At 53.0% G+C, this 26629-nt stretch overlaps 1 protein-coding gene and 1 pseudogene across 1 annotated transcript; one reads left to right on the plus strand and one right to left on the minus strand.

Moving 5' to 3' along the window:
* Window positions 1–869: 869 nt before the first annotated feature.
* Plxnb3 (plexin B3) lies at window positions 870–15155 on the minus strand. Its single transcript, XM_026412805.1, has 35 exons — window positions 15111–15155; window positions 12531–13571; window positions 11996–12175; window positions 11622–11750; window positions 11436–11536; window positions 10585–10717; window positions 10058–10214; window positions 9864–9972; window positions 9666–9780; window positions 9399–9524; window positions 9203–9319; window positions 8823–8916; window positions 8570–8739; window positions 8187–8338; window positions 7845–7950; window positions 6970–7100; window positions 6502–6678; window positions 6186–6381; window positions 5799–6038; window positions 5552–5713; window positions 5326–5477; window positions 5089–5189; window positions 4790–5013; window positions 4450–4628; window positions 4226–4292; window positions 3484–3811; window positions 3259–3362; window positions 3053–3146; window positions 2569–2747; window positions 2316–2476; window positions 1850–1997; window positions 1602–1666; window positions 1452–1527; window positions 1254–1328; window positions 870–974 (listed from the first exon to the last, which is right to left on the minus strand). Exons 1-35 carry the CDS (start codon window positions 15153–15155, stop codon window positions 870–872), a joined length of 5739 nt encoding a protein of 1912 aa, XP_026268590.1.
* A 4768-nt stretch (window positions 15156–19923) lies between these two features.
* On the plus strand, window positions 19924–20807 carry LOC113199764 (small ribosomal subunit protein uS5 pseudogene; annotated as a pseudogene).
* Window positions 20808–26629: the final 5822 nt, after the last annotated feature.

Genomic DNA, 26629 nt, shown 5'->3' on the forward strand with positions numbered 1-26629 from the left:
ACTGCCCAGGGGCTGGAAGGCAACAGAAGGAGTCTGTGGCCTTAAGGCTGCATCCTGAGAGACCAAGAGGAATTTGGTCCCCAGAAGTATCCAGGGCAGTACAGAGCACATCTATGGCTGAGGCCTGCAGACAGAATGTGCTGGAGACCTCCACATGCTGGCCATGCTTTAGCATGGCTAGGAGCTGGGGGGATAAGAGGCTTTGGTGGCTGAGGGGCCCTGCCTGGAATATGTGGGTGCCAGTGTAGGGTTCCAGTGAGGCTGACAAGCACTTTTGCTTTTAGAAAATGCACTGGATGCTTCTAGAAAAGAATAGAAGGGCTAGACTGGAGATAGGAGGCAAGTTTGGGACTGCTGGGGCTGTCCGCAAATGAAGTGGAGGGGGCTGGGCAGTGACAGTGCTTATTCTGAGATGAGAGACACTTGGTCCAGTGTCCTGTCAGGAAAGAACTGATATGGGCAAGACAGGCATAGATGGAGGGGGCAGCTTTCTTGTGGGCCCTGGGGAGGTTAGGAAGGGAATGGGGAAGGCAGAGCCCTCCTGGAAGGCCTAATAACTTCTTTCCCCTTGGGTAGCACTCACAGCTATAGGGCCATGGGGGTACCAGCCCAAGGAGCATGAAGTTAACTCTTGCAGCCACTGCTGGGGATTGGACTTTTTTTTTTTAAATACGTATTTCTGTTTTATTTCCAGATTCTCCAGTAAGCAAATAAATACAGTTGGAGAAGGGGTAGGGATTGTTATAAATTAGAAATAAGCCCTGTGGTGAGGCAGTGGGCACTCAACACCACCTAAGTTCTGCAGGCCCTCCTCAGTCAATGGCTCGGTTCAGGGACCATAAGGTACTGTGGTGATGTGTTCTCTAAGCTCACAGGTCAGTCACTTTATTTTCCACCAGGGCAGCAACCTGCTGCAGGCGGCAGGCTAGTTGCATCTTCTGGCCCACCGGGTCCTCCTCCAGGGCACTGATGATCTGCCAGGGCAGAGGAGGGTATCCACCTGAGGCCCCACCCCTGTGATCATTGACCCGAGGGCTGCCTAGGAGTTCAGGAAACACTGCTGGGGCCTCCCGGGAAATCCAGAGGAAAGTCAAGCCCATGACTCAACCTGGGCCCTTCCAGCCAAGGCTGGCACCCCTTCCTTCCCTCTGCCTGGATTAAGCCACCCCCAGGGACATTCTATGAGCCTCTGTCTTGGCTTCACTTCATTCCAGGTACCTGCCTCCTCCCCTCCATAGTGTTCTGGGCCTCACCTGGTCATAATACCTGTGGATGTGGTTGTAGAGTTCCTGTAGAGCCTCGAGACAGTGGGAAACAGAGGTGTAGTTCTGGGGACAGCATGTAGTGGGCAGTAAGGCCTCAGCCCTGGTCTGAAGCCCCAAGGCTCTCCCCTTGCTCTGCCAATGAATTCCCCAAGATATGGAGGGCAGTGCCCCTGGGCCATGCCTCACCCCAGAAAGCTCAGCCAGAGCAGAGTTCATCTCCTGGTAGCTCACCGGAGGGCTCTGGCGAATGTCTGCATAGTATCTGGAGAAGCGCACAGAGTTAGGGACGGGCACCTTCCAGTGCCTCCCCCCAGCCGTAACGGCTTCGACACTTACTTCTCCACCATCTGCTTATAGCGAGGGATCTCCCGGGCATAGAGCAGTTTGTTCACTGGGGAATCCTTTTCAAGACAGAGGAAGGGCTAGGAGTGAGCAGGCTTGGGGACCCAACAGCACCCCTGCCTCTGGACAGGGCTCACTGCTCCATTCCACCCGGCTCAGGCTCTGCACAGGGCACCGTGGCTTCCCCCACAGGGTTTTCCTCTGCAGTCCCTGCCAGCTGGCGCTGGCTACTGCAACCTCACCCGGCCCACTTTATGCTCCGAGAGGGTACAGGAGTCGATGAAAGTCTGTGCAATGACGGCCAGGATGGCATCCACGTTGTCCGACACCCGCACGTCAAAGAGCAGTTGTGGGTTCTTCAAGGCATTCACCCAGAACCGCAGCAGGAGGCTGGAGACACAGGCCAGGTGTGGGGATGAGACTGGGTCACTGTGGCCTCCTCCTCCATGCACTACAGCCCACCCTTTCCATGCAGATGTCACTGGAGCCATCCATGCAGGCAACCAGGGACCCCAGCCTTGCTCTTCTCTAGGAGCTGTCCTCATGGCCCAGGTGACCTTCCTGTGAGTCCATGCTGGGGGGTGAGGGGTTGTTTAAAATCTGGCTGGGTTCCTGTCTTGAACCTGCTGTCCTGTTCTGGGAATGTCCTTGTTCCTCTGGGATTCAATGGATCAGTAACAATAAGTAGGGGGTCGACAGGAAAGGCACCTATTTGTCTTCCAGATGTGCAGGGTCTCTGGGTCCTCAATGCCATGCTTTTCTGCCAGCTCATCCAGGAAGTCAAACAGGTACTTGACAGCAATGGGCACAGGCCGGTTCACGCTGAGAATGGCTTGGAAGGTGTCATCCACAAACTTCTGCAGTGTACCCTGTAAGCAGGACAAGAGGGCCCTTCTGCCTTTCTAGGACCATTCCTGCTCCCAAGCCTCCCCTATGGCCTGGCTCCCCTGGCTACACTAACCTTCATGGACAGCAGGCGGGTGAGGTAGATTTCTGGGATGGCCTTGGCCCGGGCCCGTTCCCGTTCCCGTTCCCGGAGGCTGCTACGCCGTGCCTTGGCCCCTTCTGGCTCCTCGGTGGCCTTCACTAGGTGCCAGAGGCGCACCCCGCCATCGTCACCATCCTCCAGCATGGGAATGTCTAAGGGCATGGGAACCTGGCCTCAGTCCCATGCCCCTTCCCCCATCCTGCACAGTGGCCTGGGAGGTGCCCCGTGCTCCCTGCTCAGCCTGACACCTCATGGCTCTAGAACCTCCAGGCCTTGGCTCAACCTCGAGCTTTGGCTTGCCTGCTGAGCAGGTGGAGCAGGCAACCCAGGCAAGGGAGCTGACATGACCAGGACTCCTTCCTGCCCAGCTTTGGGCTCTGTGAACCTAGCCTAGTGTGGACTCCAGTCCCCTGGTGCTTCTGGGGCAGATAGGTGTGTCTGGGCCTGAGGAACTCACCTTCTCCTGAGGGGCAATTCTGAGCCAGGCTCTGGGAAACAGCGCCACCATTGTGCAGCTGAGGGATGAGCCCCACTGTTGCTCCATCTGGAACCTGGTGGGGAACAGGGAAGCAGAGTTTGGTCCCTTTACTGCCATCTGATTCCTAAGGCAGGGACCTATCCCCTACTCCCAACCAACTTGCCCTGCCCCTGCCCACCCAGCACCTTGTAGTGCTGAAGAGTATTGAGTCTCTTCCAGTGGTTCTGAGTCACTGAGGTCAAGTCCTCGTCTGACAGGGTTAGGTGACCAGCCAGGCCTGAGCGCCACTCTGGGGAGACCCAGGGAAGCCCATCAGCCACAACATGTTTCCCATCTGTAGTAAGGCAGAGCTGAGTGGCTACATGTGGTGGAGGCAGTAGGGATGGGGGAGGTGGGGCTGTCTCTCTCACCAAGGTCTAGGGCATGCACTGAGGGCCTCTGGGAAAAGGGGGTGCCTTTGTAGACTTGGTCCAACACCTTCTCCTTGACTTGGGTGATGGTGTCTGTGTCAAGCACCCGGGCTGGCAAACGCTGCATCTCGCTGCTCCCTACTGCCGCGCCAGCCCCAGGGCCCACAAGCACCATCAGTGTCAAGGGCCGGAATTCCACATCCTCCCGCAACAGGTGGCTGTCATTCAGGGTCCGTTTCGCCTTGCCTGTCACAGCATCCACAGGGCCCTTGTCCACCTGGTACTGGATAGCGCGGAAGAGCATGTACAGTGGCTCACCAGCCACTTCCTGCAACCATCAAGGTGGACCAGCATTGGCCACAGGACCAGGATGCTCAGTGATGCCCAGCAGAGGGCATAGCAGGAATGAAAGGGGTCATCAGCACCCCAGAATAAGGATAGATGGACAGGTCGCTGCACTGGGGACCCGAGCCCTTTTCGCCTCTGCCTCTAATCTGGCCCTGGAAGGGGTTTGAGTCTTCCCCTTTCCAGAACTCCCTCTGGCTGGGCCTCACAGTAGGCCCACAGGACAGGGAGATAGCTCTCATGACCCTCATTTGATGGCCCATCCTGAGTCCTGCACAAGGCCCCTGGGGAAAGTTGGGCACTGGTCAGAGAGGCTATAGGCAGGCAGCATCCCCCAAGAGCTGGGGGGCAGGAGAGTGCCATCAGGGCTGGGGGCAGGTTGCATAGTGACCCTCACCCTCAGGAAGGCATAGAGACAGATGGACAGCCAGTTGGTGAGCAGCTTCTCCACCATGGTCTCTGTCCTGTGGGGAGAAAGCCCCAGGTCTCCTATGAGAATGTCCCTCAACTCCTCTTCTAAATCCCTCCTGGCTCCACCACCGCAGGGCAGAGCCTGCCCAGGGTGGGGACAGATCACTAGTGAGCTCCTGTCCCTGCCACTATGCCCAGGTCAAGACCCACCTGCGTAGCATGAGCTTGGGGTTCTTGTGTACATAATGAGCCGCCAGATCACCAAGCAGAGTCCTCATGATGTCGGTCAAGTATTCAAGCTTGCCATGCAGCACCAGGGACAGGAGCGAAGCTACATGGCAGCGATCCCTCTGGGAGAAGCCAGGCTGCTCCTCCAGGGTGTGGATGAGCTACGCAGGAAGCTGGTGTTCACTCTGGGAAGCCCCATGCATTCCTCCGCTTCTGTGCTCACACCCCTCTCCCAGCCTGGCCTGGACTGTCCCCAGCCCCACCTCTTTGCCCATAGAGGCCTTCTTCCCTGCCTGCCCCCAAGCACCCACGAGGCCCTCACTGTGAGGAGGAAGAGTTTGCTGTTGAGCAGGTTGGAGAGCTGCGTGAGGCCCTGGCGAACAGTGGCACGGCGGCCTTCTTCCTCAAGCCCCTCGAGTTCTGGAAGCAGTGGGCAGCCGCCATGGCCAGGAAAGAAGGCGCGCTCAGCGAATGTGTGGTAGTCCAGGAAGGGGATCCCACTGGCCTCAAGGTCGCTGCTGAGGTCTGTCATCTCAGTCATCAGGTCTGTAGGCCAGGAGTCACCAAGATGTGGGCTCAGGCCCAGTGGGCCTTCTGCCCCCCTTCCCTGCCCCCACACACCTGTGAACTCCTTGCGGCACTGGTCACCCACACCTGTCTCCAGGTTCTCCAGCTGCACCAGCACCTTCTGGTAGTCCCGCAGGGCCTGCTTGCTCTTGTGCCTGCAGCCAAGGGCCATGTGTCAACCACTGCCCTAGGCCAGGATAGCCATCTACCCAGGTCCTGCCACGGGGCATCCTTGCCATCAATGAAGAGGGAAGTTTGTGCAGGTTTGTACAGGGGGAGAGCCCTCCTCACCTGTACATGAGGGTGAGGAGGAGCACAGCAGCGATCAGCACGGCAGCACCCATGCCCAGGCCCACCTGGGCCTCCACAGGGAAGGTAGACACGGTGGGCTCTGCTTCATACTGGACGGGGCCCAGGGCCAGGCGCACGTTGCCCATCTGTACCTGAGGGTGTGGGGGCAGGGCTCCTGAGCACAGGTCTGCAGCCTGCAGCCCACCTGCCTGGGGCGCATACTCACCACAAACTGCGGCAGGGCACTGGAGCTGTTGGTGGGCTGAGGGGCGTGTGGGGGTGGCTCACAGTACAGGTGGGTGAGCGTGAGCGTCTTCACCAGGCACTCACCATCGCCAATGTGCACACGTACCTCCTCTTTGCTGATTCCCAGGTTGAGGCCCTCGCCCTGGGACACATGCCAGGAACTTGAGCTGGCTGCTTGTACTGGGGGCCCTGAGCGCCCTGGGAATGCACAGCTGGGAGACGCTCACCTCCACATCTAGGATGTGACCCGGCTTGAGGCGATAGGGGCGGGCGAGTCCCTCACGGCTGAGCGGGGCCAGGCGGGGGTTGGGCTGGTACAGAAAGCTCTGGCCCCCACTGGCACTAGCAAAGTCCACCTGCACATTGTCCAGGGTGAAGAATACCCGCTTTGGGTGGGCCCCATCTGGTACAGCAGGGCTACGGCACAGGAGGAGGCCAGACGAGTTGACAGAGCAGATGGTGGAACACTGCGCGGCAGTCAGGACCGGGAACACAGGAGGGTCAGTTAGGGTTCCCTTTTTCATTCCTATAGACATACTGTTTGGCCCTGCCCCCCCCAGCCCCCAAGCAGGCCTGGGGACAGCCCTGTCACCAGCTGGTGTGGAGGGGCTCACCTGTAGCAAGCCTCCCCCAAGCTGGATACAAGTCTGGGGTTCTGCAGCAGGGGCTTCACAGCTCCTCCTTGGGTTCAGGTCCTGGGGCTGAGCCCCCAAAGCCTTTACCTCTGCTTCAGCCTCCAACCACACGGACAGCAGGGGCTGCCACACCACGTCCAGGCCTGTGCCCCGGACATGGATCAGCCGCCCGCCCCTGGGCCAAGATGGAAGTCAGAGGGGTGGGAGGTTAGTGGGTAGCCCTGCACAGCCCCAGCTCCCCAGCTCCCCTGTGGCTCAGTCCACGGCTGCTCCATGGGCTGGCCAGGCTCCTCACCCCCGGAAGCTGACACTGGGCTCTGCTGCCACAAGCTGGGGGTTGGCAGTGTAGCGGAAGGGGCTGCTGAGTAGTTTGCGCTCAGCATGGCCAAAGACCACAAGGACCATTGCTTCTCCTGGTGTGGCCTGGGGCATGGTGCGGCACACAATGGTCTTAGGACACACCGGCTCCTGGCTGCAGGGAGTGCAGGAGGAATTGTTATCTTGGGCTCTCACTGTTACCTTTTATCCCCAGCCCTGACCCAGCTCCCAGTGATAGGCCCACTTTGCCTCGCATAACAAGGGCAGAGACCACCAAGGCAAAAATAGTACTGCTTCTCTTAGAATTTGATGGTGGCCTTGAATCCACTGCCCCCACTATATAGGAGGGGACACCCACAGGGCATATCCCCACTTGGCAGCAGCCAGGCCTGGGCCAGGAGGCAAGCAACCTCTAGACCTGGTGGGCAGCAGGGTAGATACTTACATAGGACAGGGTTGGCCACCCACAAAGGCGGTGATGTTGCCTCCTGTCTGGAGGTGCTGCCCATGGATGGTGAGCTGGGTGCCCCCTGCTTGAGGGCCCCACCGGGGACTCAGGCTCAGCAGGACAGGATCCTGGGGAACAGAGAAGACTGCAGTAGGCATGGCAGTCTGGCCTGGTGCTTCCTTACCTGGTGCCCATCCCTGAGGGCCTAGGGCTTTGTGGTACAGGCCCAATTCTTGGTTTCTCAAGTGTCAGGGGCTACAGCTAACCATGCCCTCCTTTCATAAGCACAGTTCTGGCTTCTGTAGCTCCTCATTTTCCAGATTTCCTTCAATTTGCTGCTGCCCCAAGTCTCTCTTCACCATCAGTATTTCCCCTTGGGACTAACTTGCATCCTGAGTTAAACCTCAAGATCCAATTGCCTTCTCGAGGTGCTTTGTGTGCCAAGCATAACTCCTGGTCCTGACCCACCCCTGCCTCCTACTGTTAGCATTCTGGGATACCTGACCCAGAAATGCCCTCCTAGATGCCCAGAGTTCAGGCTAGCACCTGAAGGTGTCCCCACAGTCCTCTGTCCTGTGCTCCTGCAGGGAGCCAGGCCCACAAGTTCTGATAGCTCTATGTCAACTCTGGCCCAGCTGTCCACCACACTTGCTCCAAAAGCCCAGTGCCCTCCTGGACAGCTGCCAATGGCTATGTCCTTGCTCTCTTGCCACTGTCCCCAGCTTCCTCTCCACTGAGATCATGTACTTTCCCTTCTGAACACACAGCAGTGCTTCTTGCGACCCTTGAATCCAGTTTGATGTCCCCACCTAGCTGTCTGGCCACCCTTCCCACTGTCTCCTACATTACACCACCCTGAGGTAGACACTGACCTGGTAGGTGAAGTGCTGGATTGAGATGCCTGGTGGCCGACTCTTAATGGCCACTTGGACCGGCCCAGTGGTGCCATTAGGGGCAGGAGATGTCACACACACAATCCTGATGAGCAAGGTCCAGTAGTGCCTCAGTGCCCCCCCGCGGAGCCTTGGGCAACTGCCAGCCACCTCCTGGAGCCCCCTTCTGCTCACTCTCCCTCACCCACTTGCTTTCCTTTTGTACACATACCCAGGACCCCCATTTCTTGATGGCAAGCCTCCCTTCTCTCTGGGTGGCTGGTTTCTGAGGGCCTACCCTGGGCGGCCTCCCCACCCACTTCTGCCTGCCAGGCGCCTCACCGGGTAGAGGTACGGTAGAGAGCGGGGTCGGGGCTGCAGGGCTGGCCGGCCACACTCACAGCATCTTGCACATCAGCAAAGGCCCGACCCAGGTTGGAGCCCAGAATGGTGAGGGCCAAGCCACCCTCTGTGGGGCCAGTCAGAGGCTCAATCTATATCAGGGGAGGATGGCAGATGGGGCACTCCAATCTCACAGCTCACTCTGCAGCAGGGGTGCCCAGCCAACCAGCTGGACTGTGGCTAGGCCCGGCTGTTAGGGATTGGGGGCCTGAGGCAGTCAATCTGAACTGAGGGGAGGTAGGACAGTGAGGGGCAGGGGAGAAGTGGGAGACTGGGTCATGGAGGAGGGTGGTGAGCAAGGGCCCTGATGGGGAGTGGCTCACCATATAAATGCTAGGCATGGGACACAGTAGCTCCACAGCTCCTGGTGGGCACAGGGGCCCATAACGACAAGTAGGCTGACCATCACCACACCACAGGCAGCCCAGGCTCCCGTTGGCTGCCTGGCAGTGGCTACAGTCAGGGTGGCCCACAGCACAGTCATACAGGATCACTAGGAAAGGCCAGGCATGCGCTGAGATAGCACTGTTGTGCTGCATCCCCTGCCTCCTCCTGCCCTGGTACCCCCGAGCTCACCATGAAGAGCATGGGCATTGTCCAGCCGCTGGACCTCGCCCCTAGTGACGTAGATGGGCACTGGGAGCTCCCGCTGGGACATGGAGGGGTGGAACTGTGGGTGGAGTGCAGGGTCAGAGTTGACCCCCACTTGGGGCAACCCTACCTCCCACCTCCCGTAGGGTACTCCCTAGAATGGGTGAGCCTGTTCCCTGCCTTTCCCACCAGGGTGCTCAGGGACAGACTACAAGCACTATGTTCCTGCCACATGCTCAGGGCCTGGCACAGAACAGACTGTTATGAGTGACAACAGGATGAAGAAGGACTTGGGAAACCGGGGGATGGGCAAGAGGGCTGCAAAAGGTGCCCAGCAATAGGTGAGGCTGGGGGGAGCCACCCACCTGCTGGGCCTGGCAGTGAATGAGGCCGGTGTCTGCAGCTGTCTCCTCCAGGGAGGCCGGCAGCCTCTGCAGTGCTCCAGGCAGCTCCAGCCAGCAGTGGTAGGTGGCAGATAGGCCCTGGGGGGCATGCTGTCAGCCCCCTGGACAGTGTCATAACCCCCCATAGTCTCCAGCCCCTGCCCACCTGACAACTTACTCGGAAATACTGAAGGTTCTGCACGTGCAGGGCCAAATGGCTCTCCCAGCCCACAGGTACCAAGTGGGGACCTGCCAGCCCTACCACCTGGGGGCAAGCCTCCGGTCCATGCCCCTGGATGTCCATCTGGGGAAAGGAGAACCCTCAGTCCTTCAGAGCTGCAGGAGCCCACCCCTGGGCAGCTCTGCCTCTGTTTGCAGTGCCCGCAGGGGTGGTCATAGAGGGCTGAGTATGTGAAGGGAGCCCTGGTCAGGTACACACACCCACCTCCTGGGCACTGTAGACTGTCCTCTCACCCTCTGGGCACTGTTCCCCGTGTACACAGTGGCTGCTCTGGGGGCACCAGTGGCACCGCCAAAGGCTGCTCACACAGGCGTGACACCTGCAGGGACAGGGGTCTGCTCAGGCTGGGTTCCATCTCAGGGTGCCACCCCTACCCAGCAGGAGCCAGGCCAAGGAACTCACGGGGCAGCCACCTCCAAGGCCTGGACAGCACTGCAGTCGTAGAAGGAGAAGTTGGTGGCAGCCACGGCCACATCTTCAAACATCAGGGCCAAGGGCAAGGTGATGTGGTCTAGAGGGATAGTGGTGGTAGAGCAGGGCACATGGCTCCTGTCCCCTTCAGTTCCCACTGGTCCCCTACCCAGGGGCCCCCTTACCTGTGCCTGGAGGGTTAAGAGGCACCTGGTCTTGGGGAGGGGTGACACAGGCCACATGGGGCCCTTCCACATGAGCCAAGCTATCATAGTCCCCAAAAGCACAATGGAAATATTCATCCACAGCCAGCGTGGGCAGCCGGGGGACAGACAATGTGACCTGGAACACATGAGAGGGAAACGGGGCAATGCGGCTGGCAAGGGGAGGGTGGTAAGCAGGTAAGATATGCTCTTTTTTTTTTTTTTTAAAGAGAGAGTGAGAGAGGAGAGAGAGAGAGAGAGAGAGAGAGAGAGAGAGAGAGAGAATTTTTAATATTTACTTTTTAGTTCTCGGCGGATACAACATCTTTGTTTGTATGTGGTGCTGAGGATCGAACCCGGGCCGCATGCATGCCAGGCGAGCACGCTACCGCTTGAGCCACATCCCCAGACCCAAGATATGCTCTTGAGGGCAGGAACAGAGGCTGCTAAATGGAGGCAGCCAGGGGCACCCCCTACACACAGGCAGTGGCAGTTGGTGGGAGCTTTACCTGGCCCTGCTCCTGGCGTGGGTGGTGGGCTGGCAGCAGGCTCTGGATGTGGAGGCAGTGGCTGTCCTCCTCGTAGCTCCATAGCCACTGGTTCGGCTGGGCTGCCCGACTGCACTGGCTCTTCCGGGTGCACCTGCCGGGCAGGGGCCCATCATCTCGTTGTGTGGGTTTCAGGCTCCCTGGGGGATTGGGAGGCTGGCCCAGCTGGAGCATTGTGAGCAGGGGTAGTGAGGGGACAGTGCTGAGAGGAGTGGGCCAACCTTGGAGGTTTCACAGACAAGGCGCGGGCTTTAGCTTTTTTTTGGGGGGGTGGGGATTGAACTCAGGGGCGCTTAACCACTGAGCCACATCCCCCACTTTTTTTAAATTTAGAGACAGGGTCTCACTGAGTTGCTTTGTGCCTTACTTTTGCTGAGGCAGGCTTTGAGCTCACAATCTTCCTGCCTCAGCCTCCTGAGTGGCTGGGATTAGAGGCATGTGCACCACCACACCTGTCAAGCTTTGGCTCTTGACTGTGAGAGAGGGACCTGCTGCTGGGTTGCTGTGTGAACTCGGGCTGGGGGGGGGGCTTGAAGTGGGTCAGGGGACACCATCAGCTGGGCAGGGGTCCTGGGAGTGGTGACAGATGCCTGGACCCAGGGTGGGGCTGCTAGAAGTGAGAAGTGGATAGGTTAGGCAATGTCAGGCAGCCAATGCCATGGAGATTCATAGCTTGGTGGGATGGGGCAGGATTGAGGAGCTCAGCAACAGCCAGGGTTGGTACTTGAGCAAGTAGGGCTGGACTCTTGGCACACCTAGAGCTGCTCTGCTTGTACATGTTGGTACAAGCCAGGGCACATGACCACACTCACCTGCCCTGTAGAATGCACCAGCCACATAGAGGGTCCCGGGCCTGGAGGCAGCTGGTGCAATTGGGGAACTGAGGGCAGGCTGCCACGGGTACCTTGTTAACCTAGATGAGCAGTGAGGGAGAAAAATGGTGGTTGTGGAGACGTGGGCCATGTGGACCTGGCCCCAGATCTTGCGACAGCCCTCACCTGTTGGGCGGTCAGGACATAGAGGTGGCCACCATTGCTGTCCACCAGCAGGTCTGGACTGATGGGTGAGCCAGGAGGCCCCACTTGCTGGGAGTGATACACCTGGCCTTGGGAGCTGTTGAGAAAGACCTGGGCAGGGGCACAAAGACAGGGCTGGGCCATCAGCTCTCCAGATGGCCATATGTTCACTGTTCGGGGTACATGCTCTCCTCCCAGCAGGGACTCCATTTCAGGAACATAAAGACTCAGAGGTGGAGGGTTCTGGAGGTTTCCCTGAGCCATTGGCAGAAGAGGCTCCCGGACAGGCCACAAGGCTAGACCCAGCCTGGCAGTGTGTGGGCTGCACTAGGGCACCCCCTTGGTCAGGCTCTCACCTTATGTAGCTGGCCTTGGGTGTCCCCCAGGAAGGCTATCATATGCCCATCTGCCTGGAGGGCTGCTATAGCGCTGATGGGATGTCCAAGCTGTAGCAGAGGCTGTGCCTCCAGGGGCTGGCGGCCAGCAATGGGGCTGGGGGTGTGCTCATCGCCACAGGGGTATGACTCAGGGGAGTCCTAGACAAGTAAGGAGTGGAAATCAGCTCCAAGGAGAGGCCCAGAAAGACAGTCAGCATATGATGCCCAGGCAGCCAGTGAGGGGAGCTGGGAGAGACCTGGGGACAGAGTGACCAGGGCTGGGGGGCTGGAAGGCTGAGTCACCAAGCCCGATGACATGACAAGCTTGCCCCACAGAGCCACACCCCTCCCTCTGTTGACATCCCCTCGCCAAGAGGTCAGCCAGCTGCTTCTCACTGGAGACACCCGGCCCCATGTCATGGAAGGAGGGCTGCCTGGTAGACAAGCAAGCAAGGTGCAGAGGAAGAAGGCAGGACATTCTGTCAGAATTTGGGGCCAGGCCCTGGCCACTCACAGCAGGCAGGGTGACACAGCGAGATGTGACACCATACTCCACGGTGGCTTCCTCCATGCCGCTGGGTCCTTGACCACTTGCCGTATAGCAAAGTCGCCGGGCCTGCTCCATGCTCCCATCCAGCTCAGCCAGGGGAAAGGCACACAAGGCCGCCTGGGCCCCCCTTGAGCCTGTGGCAAATGCCCCTAACAAGGTGCCCGGGGCGAGGAAGGCAGCCTGAATGAGGCCCTGGCCCCGGCATGCAAGGGGCACTTCCACGTAGGAGTAAAGGTTGGCATCCCCCAGGCAGATGCGGGCCACATAGGAGCGGTACTCGGCCTGGGCTCGGGCCCCACGGCGGCGAAAGATGAAGTAGGCAGAGTGGGTGTCAGCAAAGGCCCCCACGTAGCTGTTGTTGTAGTCAGAAAAGTCACCCACCACCAGGCGGCCCAGGCCCTCACTGGAGAAGGGCTGTGGCCCAGCCAGCTGGCGTACTGTCAGGGGTGGCACCCCGGCCGACAGTTTGCCTGCCAGGCCTCTAGCCACCAGCAGAAGGTCCCGGCCTGGCAAGGGCACCACCAGGCCCACTGTGGCCACTCCTGGAGTATTGGCAGCCACAAATTGCCCATCACCGGGGTCCTCAGCCTGGTACAGCACCTCGGTCACATCCCCAAGGCGCCGCTTCTCACATACACCCTGCCTCACCTGCCCACAGGCCACCAACTCCTGGGCCCTGCTGCTCACCAACAAGAGCTGGTTGGCATTATCAGTAAGCCGGGCCTGCGGACACTCAGCTGGGTCACGGAAAGGCACGCAGTCAGGACTGTCGATGACAGGGCCCGTGACAGCCACAGCCTCAAGCTGCAGTTCTAGGCTGAGCTGGAAGAGGCGGTTCACTGCGCCCACATAGAGCGAGCCCTGGCCAGGTGCCAGTGCCAGGTGGTTGAAGGTGGTGTTGGGTGCAGAGAAGTGATGGGCCCCTGTCAAGGGCCGTGGTGTTGGGGACAGTAGCAGCAGCAGGAGATGGAGGTAGTAGGAAGGCCAGGCAGCCATTCCAGGAACCTGGGGGAGAGCAAGGCAATATGAGAGCTGGTGGGAGGGAGTCCCTGATACCCCACTCCCCAACAGGCAAAAGCCAGGGCAGAAGGGGCAGGAGGAGATGAGGCAGAGATGGGACCAGAGAGGAAGGCAGGGTGGAAACTGGAGAAGAGAGAGGTTCACAAGCCTGGGAGCAGCCAGGAGGCAGAAAGGGACAACAGAGATAGAAAGGTGGAGAAGGGAGAGGAGAAAGAAAGAGAGACAGAGGGGGCACAGAGAAAGGAGCCAGAGAGAGGCCAGAAAGAGGGACAAAGAAAGTGTCCAAGAGCTGGAGAAAAAGACTGGGGCGGGGGCGGGGGCACATGCATGCACGTGCACATGCGCACAGGCAAGGGAAGAATTCTTTCGTCTTCTACTTTATATTCATCTATACTGTAGACTGGGGGCACATCCTGAGAAGCCACAAGAGCATGACCAGAGGGACTCTGAGTGACAGAGGGTGGAGGGGAAAAGAGGGGAGGAGCATGAGAGAAGGAAGACGGGTGGAAGCCACATAGCAGGGTGACCCTGCACCAGCCATCCAGACAAGAGAGTTGGCACAGGGACAAGAGCAGTGTCACCACATGACCAGGGGAGATACCCATGGTACAAGGAATAGGGAGTCCCTCATTAGCTGGGAGAGAGCGAGCCAGGAAAGATGGAGGAAGCCAGGCAGCCACCTGCTAAAACATGGCCAGACACGGCCCACCTGCCCCATGCCAGAGCTGTACCACAGAGGACGTTTGACCACCTCAGGGTAGTCAGAGCAGGGGTAGAGGAAAGCTTCAAGCCATCCAGGAAGGTGCAGGGTCACCAGGGTCAGGAAGAGGCAACACAGGATGGAGGGCTGGACGGAGGCCTGCCCCTGCAGTCAGGGTCTTTGTGGCCTGACAGCAGAAGGGTCCTCAGTGTGGGAGTGTTGATGAGGAAGACAGCCCCAGTGAGAAGGTGAGGCAGAAAGACAGCTGGACTGAAGGGGTGGAGGGAGAGGGAGGGGAGCCTTACCCAAGGTACCTCAGAGTCTGCCTGGAAGGGACCCTGAGTCTGAGCCCCTGAGGGCAAGGGTGGTGCCCCAACCCTCCAAAGGAGGCACTGGAGTGAAGCTCATGCCCACGAGCTTTTGGCAGCAGCCAGTGCCCAGCAGCCTCCAGCAGACTAGCCACGCCAAGCAGACCCCTGGGAAGGGGCCAGGAGCTGCCAGTAGACCCTGAATTGAACTGGGGTCTGCATGGCTGGACATGTGGGCACATGCCAGCCAGGAGCCACCCAATGCCACTCAGGCCTAGGGTCAAGCCTCAGGAAGGCCCTGGAGTCCCTTATCTCAGGAATACAGGCGGAAAGGGACAGACATTTCCTTTAGATCCTGGGTGTATCTGCGGTAACGTCTGGCGTGTGGAGGAGACACAGGACATTAGAGCCCCACGCCAAAGCTTCCCTGTGTCCTGAGCCCTGGCCTGGGCTATTTTACCTCACCCTGCGCCTTCAGGGACATCTTTGGGGATGTGGGGCCCAGGTACTTACCACCAGCAAGGAGCGAAGCAGTGGAGTCTCCTGAGCAGCGTGCCACATCTCTTCAGTTCAGCTGCCCTGGGGCATTGATGATGGGCACAAGATGGATGTGGAGGGCATTGTCCTGAGTGGGAGGGAGACAGTTGAGGCTCAGCCCCATTCATGCCGGCCCTGGGGAAGGAAGGGGGCGGGGGATGGGGGGGACCAAGGGCCTGGCGACCGGGCTCCACCACAGCTGGCAGCTTTGTCAATAGTGGCCGAGCTAAGGCAGCCCTGCCTCCACCCCAACAATGCCCCCTCTGTCCAGAGGGCCAGGCCAGGGACCCACTATCTGGTGCTTTTACCCCCACCCCGGCTGTTCTGGCCAGGGGGCTCCCTACCATTCCCCGCCTCCAGGGAGACACCCCCTTGAATCTGGGGACAAAGGGACAGGGTTTCCTCCAGCCAGCCCTTCCCATCTGACCCACAACTTTTCTGCCAGCCCAGGGTGCCCCACCTTGAGTTCCCCTGGATCCCTGTGAAGGGCATGAGGTGGACTGCAGAGCCCTCATGACAGAGTCAGAGGCACTGAACCCCTGTAAATGCCAGTCTTGGCCTCAGTAGCCTTGGTGCCTGGCTGAAGTGCCAGTCTGGGTCCTCAATGCCTGCCTTTGTTCAGGCTGGGGGCAGAGGAGACGCTGACAAAGGCATCCCATGCAGAGGACCTTCTCCCCCTCCCCCACTCAGCCCTGCCCCAGAGGCCTGGCAAAGTCGTGCCAGGTACAGCATGGTGGGGAGTACCAGCAGAGGATGCCGCATAAGAGGAGGCTGACGCAAAAAGGACCCACAGGAGGGGGCTGAGGCCCTCTGCCACAGGGAGCCAACCCTGACCTTCAGACAGGCAGCTGGCTACTGACTGCTCACTCCCCTCCAGGGAATCATCCTCTATGCATGGGGTGGGGAAGGGAGGGACAGCTGGCTCCCCTGTCACCCCAGAAGGGCACTCCAGGGCCATTAGTCTCACTGCCCATGGTGCAGGGCAGGTGCGCTTTGACTGGGGTCCCTGCCTCCTTCATAAGGCGCAGCACAGTAAGTGGCAGCAGCTTGCTGCCACCTGGCTGAACCAGTTGGGTGGCTGTGGGGGCAGGGAGCCAGGAAGGCACCTTTCTTACCCTGCGCTGTGCCCTGGGTTGGCGCCAGCTTTCCCACTTGGGGTCAACAGCCTTGGTCCCCCACCTCCTAGCTCCAGCACCCTCCATGTCCTCAGGCATCAGGAGGCGTCTTTGCTGGCTGGGCTACTGCTTAAAGGCCTTTGTCTGACCCCAGCTAGCCAGCCCTACACACTCTGGCTTCTCCCAGCCTTAGCATATCTCAAGGTGGTGTCCCTCAGCCCAGAGCCCTCTGTACCCCACACCCACCCACACCAACCCATTCTTCCCTACCTGTATAAGCCACCGGCAGGCTGAGGAGCAGCTGGCAGTACCAGGAGTGTGTCCTAGCAGAGTCCCAGCCTCCCTCCCCACAATGCAATCACACCCAGCATAACTCGTCCTGGCGGGCCCTGCCAGGCAGCCCAGCCTCTCCCTGCCCGCCCCTTTGCCTGATGGCACAGGGCAGGGCACTGCTACCCTTTGCTGGCCTCCACAGGTGCAGAGAAGGGGCCTGCTGCAGGCACCAGGCTGGAGCAGGTGAGAACAGTGGTGCTCTCCTACTGAGTCATATCCTCAGCCCTTTTTTGAATTTTTATCTTTAAACTTAGGTCTTGCTAAGATAGGGTCTTGCTAAATTGCCCAGGCTGCCTTGAACTTGTGATCTTCCTGCTTCAGCCTCCTGAGTTCTTGGGATTACAAACTTCAGCCACCATACCTGGCTTTCCTTCTTAATTTGTGGGCATTCTTCCCATATTCTAGATACCAATCCTTGAGCTGTATGTGCTGCTTCAGCCTCCTGAGCTACCGAGATTACAGGCTTTAATTCATTTAGAAGGAATATGTTTGTACATGGTGAGAGGTAGGCACGTAGCTTGATCTTTTCTCAAAGGGACAATTGTCCCACTTTGGAGTCACTTCTTTTTCTTCTCCCTTTCCTCCTCCTTGCTTGTTCTCTCTCCTTTTGTTGCCCTTCCCCATCTCTCAAAATCATCTTGCTTATTCTAGGCTTTTTAGAATGTTTTTGTTTCATTTTTTGGTTTTGTTTTGTTTTCGTACTGGGGAATCAAACCCAGAGTGTTCTATCACTGAGCTACATCCCCAGTCTTTTTATTTACTTTCATTTCAAGACAGGCCACCATTAAGTTGGTGAAGCTGGCCTCAAACTTGCCATCCTCCTGCCTCAACCTCCCAAGTAGCTGGGATTACAGGTGTGCACCACTGTGCCCACTCTGCTTTTAATCCACATTCTGACTGTATGTTGCCATATACCAGCTATTGTATAGTAGCAACTATTGTATATTCATTTCGTATTATATAGCCTTATAAACCTGTTATTAACTCTAAGAATTTTCTGGATTCCCTTTGTGGATTCTTCTTGGTTTTCTGCTTACATATCATATCATCTGCGAGGAATGACTATTTTCCTTCTTTTCCTCCAGTCCTTTTCATTTCTTTTTCTTGTCTTACTTCCTCATATAATACAATGTTGAATACAAGCAAAAAAATTATTGTCAATGTTTTATTATTCACTATGATGAGGGCTGGGGTTGTGGCTCAGCGGTAAAAGCACTCACCTAGCATGTGTGAGGCCCTGGGTTCCATCCTCAGCACCACATATAAATAAATAAAATAAAGTTAAAAAAGAATTTTTTAAAAAGTATGATGTTTGCAGGGGTGTTGGTAGATATCTTTATGAAACTTTTCATTTGATATATGTTGAATTTCTATAAACTCCTCATTTGATATATGTTGAATTTCTATAAACTCTCTTTTCTGAATACATTGAGAGGACCACAGGATTCCCCCTCTTATCTGTTAACATGATAAATTATAATAATTAATTTTCCATTTTTTGGCACTGGGGATTGAACCCAGGGGCGCTTAATTACTTCCCCAAATTAAAAACTACTTATTAATTTTGTGACAGGGTCTCACTAAGTTCTTAGGGTATTGCTAAGTGGCTGAGGCTGGCTTTGAACTTGAGATCTTCCTGCCTCAGTCTTTCTAGTGGCTGGGATTACAGGTGTGCATCACCACATCTGGCTGAGGAAAGTTTATAGCACTGAGTATCTACATAATCTGTTATACCTCAAGGCTCTAGAAAAGCAAAAACAAGCTAATTCCAAAACCTGTAGAAGACAAGAAATCAGAGCTGAATTAATAAAATTGAGGATAAAAAAGCAATACAAAGGATCAATGCAATAAAGAACCATCTTTAAAAAGATAAAAAATTGATAAATTGATAAATCTTTAGCCAAACTAGACCAAAAGAGACAGAAGGCTTAAATGAACAAAATTAGAGATGAAAAAGGGATATTTTATTTTTCCTACCATAGATTTTAAACTACTGATCTAGTTTCTTTCTTCCTCCTCTTCTTCTCCTTCTCCTTCTCCTTCTTTTTTTTCTGTCATACTGGGGATTGAAACCAAGGGCACTAAACCACTGAGCCATATCTGCATTGCTTTTATTTATTTATTTATTTATTTATTTACTTATTTATTTGAATTAGGGACTCATTAAATTGCTAAGGGCTTTGCTAAATTGCTGAGGCTGGCCTTGAACTTGCAGTCCTCCTGTTGGAACTTCCAAAGTAGCTGGGATCACTGGTGTGCGGCACCACACCCAGCCTGATGTAATTTACTTTAATAATTATGGGATAGGATAGTTCAGGTTTTCTATTCTTTATCAAGTCAAAATTTTTAATGTGGTAAAACCCACATAACATAACAATTACCATCTTCACCACTTTGAATTGTGTGGTTCAGTAATAAGTCAACTCACATTGCTGTGAAACAGATCTCCAGGACTTTTCATCAGTAAATATGTAACTCTATACCCACTAAATAATTCCCATGTTTCCCTTCCCCTCACTATTTTCCTTTCTGTCTTTATGAATCGCATCATTATATGTGCTTCATGTATGTGAAACCACACAATATTTGTCAATTTCTGTCTGACTTCTTTCCCTTAGTATAAAGTCCTCAAGTTCCAACCACGTCATAACATGTGACAGGATATTTAAGGAAGGATAACATTCAGTTGTACCTATGGACCACATTTTGTCATCCATCATCTGCCAACAGACATTTAAGTGCCTTCCACCATAATGCTGCTATGTTCGTGGATGTGCAAATATTCCTGCTTTTGGTTGTTTTGGATATCCACCCAGCAGTGGGGTTGCTGGACCATATGCTAGTTCTAGTTTTGATATTTTGAGGAAGCTCCATACTGTTTTCCATAGCAGTTGCACTACTTTCCAAACCCACCAATGGCATGCAGGTTTCAATTTCTCCCCATCCTCTCCAATACTTTTTTTTTTTTTTTTAAAGAGAGAGTGAGAGAGGAGAGAGAGAGAGAGAGAGGGAGAGAGAGAGAATTTTTAATATTTATTTTTTAGTTCTCGGCGGACACAACATCTTTGTTGGTATGTGGTGCTGAGGATCGATCCTGGGCCGCACGCATGCCAGGAGAGCGCGCTACCGCTTGAGCCACATCCCCAGCCCCCCAATACTTATTATTCGCTGTATTTTTACAACTACAAATTAGGGAAAAGACAGGTTTTTTTTTTTTTTTACAAGTGATATTGGAAAAACTGGATAGTTCCATCTAAAAGACTGAAGTTGGACCCTTACCTCACACTATAGACAAAACTTAACTCAAAATGAATAGAAGAGCTTCTTCTCTGGAAAAACACCAAATGGCGGATGACACCGGTGTAGCGAGAGGTCCCTGGGTCCCGGGGTCCCCGGAATGGGTGGCCGCGGCTTCCGCGGAGGCTTCGGCAGAGTTCTCCGAGGCCGTGGTCGAGGCCGTGGACAGGGCCGGGGCCGTGGCCGTGGCCGCGGGGCTCGTGGAGGCAAGGCGGAAGACAAGGAGTGGATCCCCGTCACCAAGCTGGGCCGCCTGGTCAAGGACATGAAGATCAAGTCCCTGGAGGAGATCTATCTCTTCTCTTTGCCCATCAAGGAGTCTGAGATCATTGACTTTTTCTTGGGGGCATCACTCAAGGATGAGGTTTTGAAGATCATGCCTGTACAGAAACAGACTCGTGCTGGCCAGCGGACCAGATTCAAGGCATTTGTAGCTATTGGGGACTACAATGGTCATATTGGAGTGGGAGTAAAATGCTCCAAGGAGGTACCAACTACTATCCGAGGGGCCATCATCCTGGCCAAGCTCTCCATCGTTCCTGTGCAGAGAGGCTATTGGGGGAACAAGATTGGCAAGCCTCACACTATCCCTTGCAAGGTGACAGGACGTTGTGGTTCTGTGCTGGTATGGCTCATCCCTGCCCCCAGAGGTACTAGCATTGTCTCAGCTCCTGTACCCAAGAAGCTACTGATGATGGCTGGTATTGATGACTGCTACACTTCTGCCAGGGGCTGCATTTCCACCTTGGATAATTTTGCCAAGGCCACCTTCGATGCCATCTCCAAGACATACAGCTATTTGACCCCTGATCTCTGGAAAGAGACTGTGTTCACCAAGTCTCCTTATCAGGAATTCACTGACCATCTTGTGAAAACCCATACCAGAGTCTCTGTACAGAGGACCCAGGCTCCAGCTGTGGCTATGACATAGGGTTTTTATACAGAAATAATAATAAAGTGAATGAACCCCCCCAAAAAATGAATAGAAGAGTTGGGTATGGTGGTGTACCCCTCTAATCTCAGCGGCTCAGGAGGCTGAGGCAGGAGGATTGCAAATTCAAGGTCAGCCTCAGCAACTTAGCAAGGCTCTCAGTAATTTAGTGAGACCCTGTCTCAAAATACATACATACATACATACACATGCACACAAAGGGACTGGGAATGTGGCTCAGTGGGAGAGCATTTCTGGATTCAGTTCCTGGTACCAAAGATAAAATAAAATAAAATACCTAAATGTAAGACCTAAAACTGTGAAATTCCTTGAAGAAAACAGGGGGACACTTTGTAACGTTGGACTTGGTAATACTTTCTTGGATGTGGTACCAAAATCATAGTTAACCAAAGCAAAAACAGATATGTGGGGCTACATCACACTTAAGAAATTTTCTGTGTCAAAGGACACATGAGAGCGAAAAGGTACAGAATAAGATATTTGCAGCTCATATATCCAAGAAGAGGTTAACATCTTAAATATATAAAGAACACCTACAACTCAACCTCAAAAACTCAAATAATTTGATTAAAGAACAAGTAAGGGACTTGGGTAGATATCCAAAGATGATATGCAAGTGGCAGACAAGCATGTGAAAAGATGTTTGACATTCTGGGAGTGGTGGTACACATCTGTAATCCAAACAATTAAGGAGGCTGAGAGAACAGTATAGCAAGTTGAGGCCAGCTCCAACAACTTAGTGATACTCTGTCTCAAAATAAAAAATAAAAAAAGGACTGGGAATGTAGCTCAATGGTAGGGTGTTTGCTAGCGTGGGTGAGGCACTGAGATCAACTTTAAAAATTATTATTAACTGTATTCACCATGCTGTCCAATAGATCTCTAGAATTTATTCAACTTGCCCCCTTTTATCTTTATCTTTTTATTCCCCAACCCACTCCAAGCCATGCCCCTAGTAACCACCATTCTACTCTACTTCTAGGAGTTTGCCTTTTTTTCAGTTCCACATGTAAGTGAGAATGTGTGGTATTGTCTTTCTGTGCCTGGCTTATTTCATTCAGTTAATGTCGTCCATGTTCTTGCAAATGGCAGGGTTTCCCCCTTTTAAGGCTAACTAGTATTCCATTGTGTATATATGCTACATTCCTCTATCCATTCATGTGTTAATGAACACTTAGGTTGATTCTATATCTTGGCTGTTGCAAATAATGCCTCATAATCTACATAGGATCATGTTATTTTTTTTTAAAGAGAGAGGAGAGAGAGAGAGAGAGAGAGAGAGAATTTTTAATATTTATTTTTTAGTTCTCGGCGGACACAACATCTTTGTTGGTATGTGGTGCTGAGGATCGAACCCGGGTCGCACGCATGCCAGGCGAGTGCGCTACCGCTTGAGCCACATCCCCAGCCCCAGGATCATGTTATCTCAAGTGGAGACAGTTGTATTTCTTTTTCTTGCTTAATTCCTCTAGGTAGAATTTCCAGAATTATGTTCAATAGACCTGGCAAGGGTGGATGTCCTTGCCTTGTTCCTGACCTTGGAGGTCACTATTTTCCCCATTGAGTATGATACTAGCATATGATGCCATATATGGCCTTTAATATGTTGAGGTATATTCTTTCTATATCCGATTTATTGAGATTTTAAATTTTTATCATGAAAGGATGTCAAATTTTATCAAAAGTCTCTTCTGCATTTATAGAGATATCATATGATTTTGGCCCTTCCTTCTGCTAATTTGACCTATCACATTTGTTGATTCACATATATTGAATCATTCTTACAATCCCAAGGATAAATTCAACTTTCAGTGTGCTGTTGAATCTGTTTTGTTAGAATTTTGTGGTGGATTTTTGCACCTATGTTCCTCAGGGATGTTGGCTTGTAATTGTTGGGAGCTGCTCTGGACGGGAGCTATGTACATACCTTTAAGTCCTGAGTAAAGAGGTACTGAACAGGTATTGCATTCTGCAATACAATTTGGACTTCGCCTCCGCTTGCATAAAGAGGTGCAGCTCCAGGAGTGGGCATCACACGATGGGGTTGGATTACACCCATTTGTTTGTTATAACCCTACCCCTTGCCTAATTTGAATGGCTTCTTCCCATTAAAACCCAGGTTCAAGGCGTGCTCCTTTTCTTTCTTGCCTGCCTTGCCCCCCTTGTGGGAGCTGTGGCTGAGGAGCAGTCACTGAACCCAAAGGAAAGGTACTTCCTGTGTCTGTGTCTTTATTTAGTCCCCAGATTCACTTGGAGTGACCTTGACTGGTTTAGTCGTGTGTTGCAACATGTAGTTTTCTTTCCTTGTTGTGTCCTATCTGGCTTTGGGTAATGCTGGTCTAATAAAATGAGTTTGGACATGTTCCCTCCTCTTCAGTTTTAAATGTCTGGCCAAGTCATGGACTTTTTTTTTTTTTTTTGCTAGGAAGTTTTGGGTTCAATCCCCTTTCTCATTATTGGTCTGTTCAGTCTGGGTGGGAATTTATCCATTTTGTCTAGGTTATTCAATTTGTGGGGGTATAATTGTTCATTGTAGTCTCTTGTGATCTTTATATTTCTGTGGTATCAGTTGTGCTGTCTCCCCTTTTATTTCCACCTTGCTTTAATTTTTTTCTGTGGGGGGGTGGGGAGATTGAACCCAGGGGCACTTAACCACTGAACCACATTCCTAGCCCCTTTTATTTTTTTATTTTGAGATAGGGTCTTGCTAAGTTGCTGAGGCTAGCTTTGAATTTGCCATCCTTCTGCCTCAGCCTCCCAAGTGGCTGAGATTATAGGCATGTGCCACTGTGCCTGGCTGCTGTGCATCTTTTCTTAGTCTAGCTAAAGGTTTTGCTGATTGTGTTTATCTTTTGGGGGGTATTTTTAATATTTATTTTTGTTTTAGTTTTCGGCGGACACAATATCTTTGTTTGTATGTGGTGCTGAGGATCGAACCCGGGCCGCATGCATGCCAGGCGAGCGCGCTACCGCTTGAGCCACATCCCCAGCCCGATTGTGTTTATCTTAAGAAAACTTTTTTAATTTTATTGATCCACTCTCTATTTCATTTACTTCTGCTCTGGTCTTTGTTCTTCTTTTTCTAGTTCCATAGATATGTTAGTTCATTTGAGTTCTTTCTTCTCCTTCTCCTTCATGCTAGGGATTGAACCCAGGGCCCCATGTGTACTAGGCCAGTTTTCTACCATTGAGTGGCATCCCCTACCCCCTTTCTTTCTGTTTTTTTCTTTTTGGTACTGGGTACTTTACCACTGACCTACATCCACAGCCCTTTTATTTTTAAATTTTGAGACAGGGTCTTGCTAAATTGCTGAGGCTGGCTTTGAACTTGTGATCCTCCTGCCTCAACTTCATGAGTCACTGGGATTAAAGACATGCACCACCAAGCCCAGCTGGTTTTATTATAATTTTTGACAGGGCCTTGCTATGTCTTCCATGTTAGCCTTGAATTCTTGGACTCTGGTGATCCTCTTGCCTCAGTCTCCCAAATAGCTGGAATTTTGCAGCTGTGCCTTCTGTGCCAAGCTCTATCTACCTTTCCTCTACCATTTATCAATCAATGATTTTTTGTATCATCTATCAATCCATTATCTTTTCTTTCTGATTTTTGGGAGGGTACTGGGGATTGAACCCAAGGGCATTTTTACCACTGAGCTACATGCTCAGCCCTTTTTATTTTTTATTTTGAGACAGGGTCTCACTAAGTTGTTTATGGCCTCACTATGAATCTGTTATCTTTTCATCAAACCATCATTACTCAATCAATTGATGTGTGTATGTGTATATCCATATATAATCCTATATCATTTTTTGTTGTTAGTTTTGGTACTGGGAATTGAATTGAGGGGCACTTAACCCTTTTTATTTATTTTGAGATAGGGTCTAAGTTGCTTAGGGCTTGCTCAATTGCTGAGACTTGTCTTGACCTTGTGATCCTCCTGCCTCAGTCTCCCAAGACTAGGATTACAGGGATATGCCACGATACCTGGCCCTAATCCTTTTCTTATTTTATATTTTGAGACAGAGTCTCACTAAGTTGTTGAGGCTGGCCTCAAACCTGGGATGCCACTGCTTCAGTCTCCTGAGTAGATGGGATTGCAACTGTGTACACTGTGCCAGGCTCTATCATTTATCTTCCCTCTCTATCATCTATTTATCAATTAATCATTTATTTTGTATCATCTATCAATCTATCACCTTCTCATAAATCCACAAGTTGACATATGCATGTATATATCTATCCACTGTAATTCCCTATCATATGTTTTTGAGGTGAAATTCACATGACATAAAATTAATTTCTTTAAAGTACACTATTTGAGATGGACATGGTGGTGTACATCTGTAATCCCAGTGGCTCAGGAGGCTGAGGCAAGAGGATTGCAAGTTCATAAACAGCCTCAGCAATTTAGCCAGGCCCTCAGCAATTTAGGAAGACCTTGTCTCAAAATAAAAAATAAAGCTGGGCGCAGTGGCATACGCCTGTAATCCCAGCAGCTTGGGAGGCTGCAGCAGGAGGATCATTAGTTCAAAGCCAGCCTCAGCAACTTAGTGAGACCCTGAGCAACCTAGCAAGATCCCGTCTCTAGATAAAAAATTTTAAAAAGGCTGAAAATATGACTCAGTGGGAAAGCATCCCTGAGTTCAATCCTCAGGACCTAAATAAATAAATAAGCAAGCAAGCAAGCAAGCAAGCTACGGATGTGCCCGAGTGGTTAAGTGCCTTTTGGTTCAATCCCCTGTACACCTCCCCAAATGGTACACCTTTGACCCATTTCCTTCCTATCCCCCCAGTTCTAACAATTACTGATCTGCTTTGTGTCTCCATGGATTTGCCTATTGTGAACATTTCATTAAAGTGGAATTATATAACACGCAGCCTTTGGTTGTCTTAGGAAGCATCACGTCTTCAAGATTCATGCTTTCAGGAGCGCACTAGCGTTTCCTTCCCTTTTATGGCTGAATGATATTGCATTGTGGATATGCCACATTTTGTCCACCCATCTGTCAGTGGACACTTGGTCTGCTATGGATATTCAGGTTTGCCTGCATGGCTGTTTTCGGTTCTCTTTGGTGCTAAGCCAGGGTGGGAGTGCTGGGCCAGCAGGAACTCTGCTCAGCTTCCACGGGCTGGCCACACTGCTCTCCTACCACCCCTTCCATTCCCAGCAACAGTGTGCTCTGGTCTTTCACTAACCCTCCAGATGAAGTCTTATGGCCTGCTTTAGGCAGAACCCCATGCTTGTTCCACCTTGGAGAGAACTCTTTGGTGGCTTCTTGCTGCCTCCAGGCAAACTCCAGGCTCCTTAGGAAGACCTACCAGTCAGCTCCTCCTTCCCCCCACAGGCCATCATATCCTGTATTTTGCCCCCATTCACTACTGCTGGGCCTTTGCACAAGAGGTGGTTCCCTCTTCCTAGAAGGTTTAGAAGCACAGCACCCCTGCCTTGTGACTCAGCCTTCCCTGCTGCTCAGGGCTGGCCAGGGTTGAGCCCTCCTGCTTCTTGGCAGCTTGCTGGCTTTCCACAGCATTCCTCTCCACAGCTCCTCCTGAGTGACTGGGGGTAATCCCCTCTCTCCAGCACCAGGCTAAGTCCTGCTTTGGCTCAGTCAATATTTTTGTGAAATGTCATTGTCAGTTCCCCTGCCCCAACACCATGTGAATGTAACCCAAGAACATTTCCATTCAGAGAGTCATTCAGAGAAAGCACTGAACCTGTCTTCAGGTTGGATACAGGTGGTGGCTAAGGCGATTTCTCCCTGAGGGGCTTGGGAAGCTAGGAACACTCCTTTCCCAAATT

The sequence above is a fragment of the Urocitellus parryii genome, chromosome X, assembly GCF_045843805.1.
Source record: "Urocitellus parryii isolate mUroPar1 chromosome X, mUroPar1.hap1, whole genome shotgun sequence".
Taxonomy (NCBI): Eukaryota; Metazoa; Chordata; class Mammalia; order Rodentia; family Sciuridae; genus Urocitellus; species Urocitellus parryii.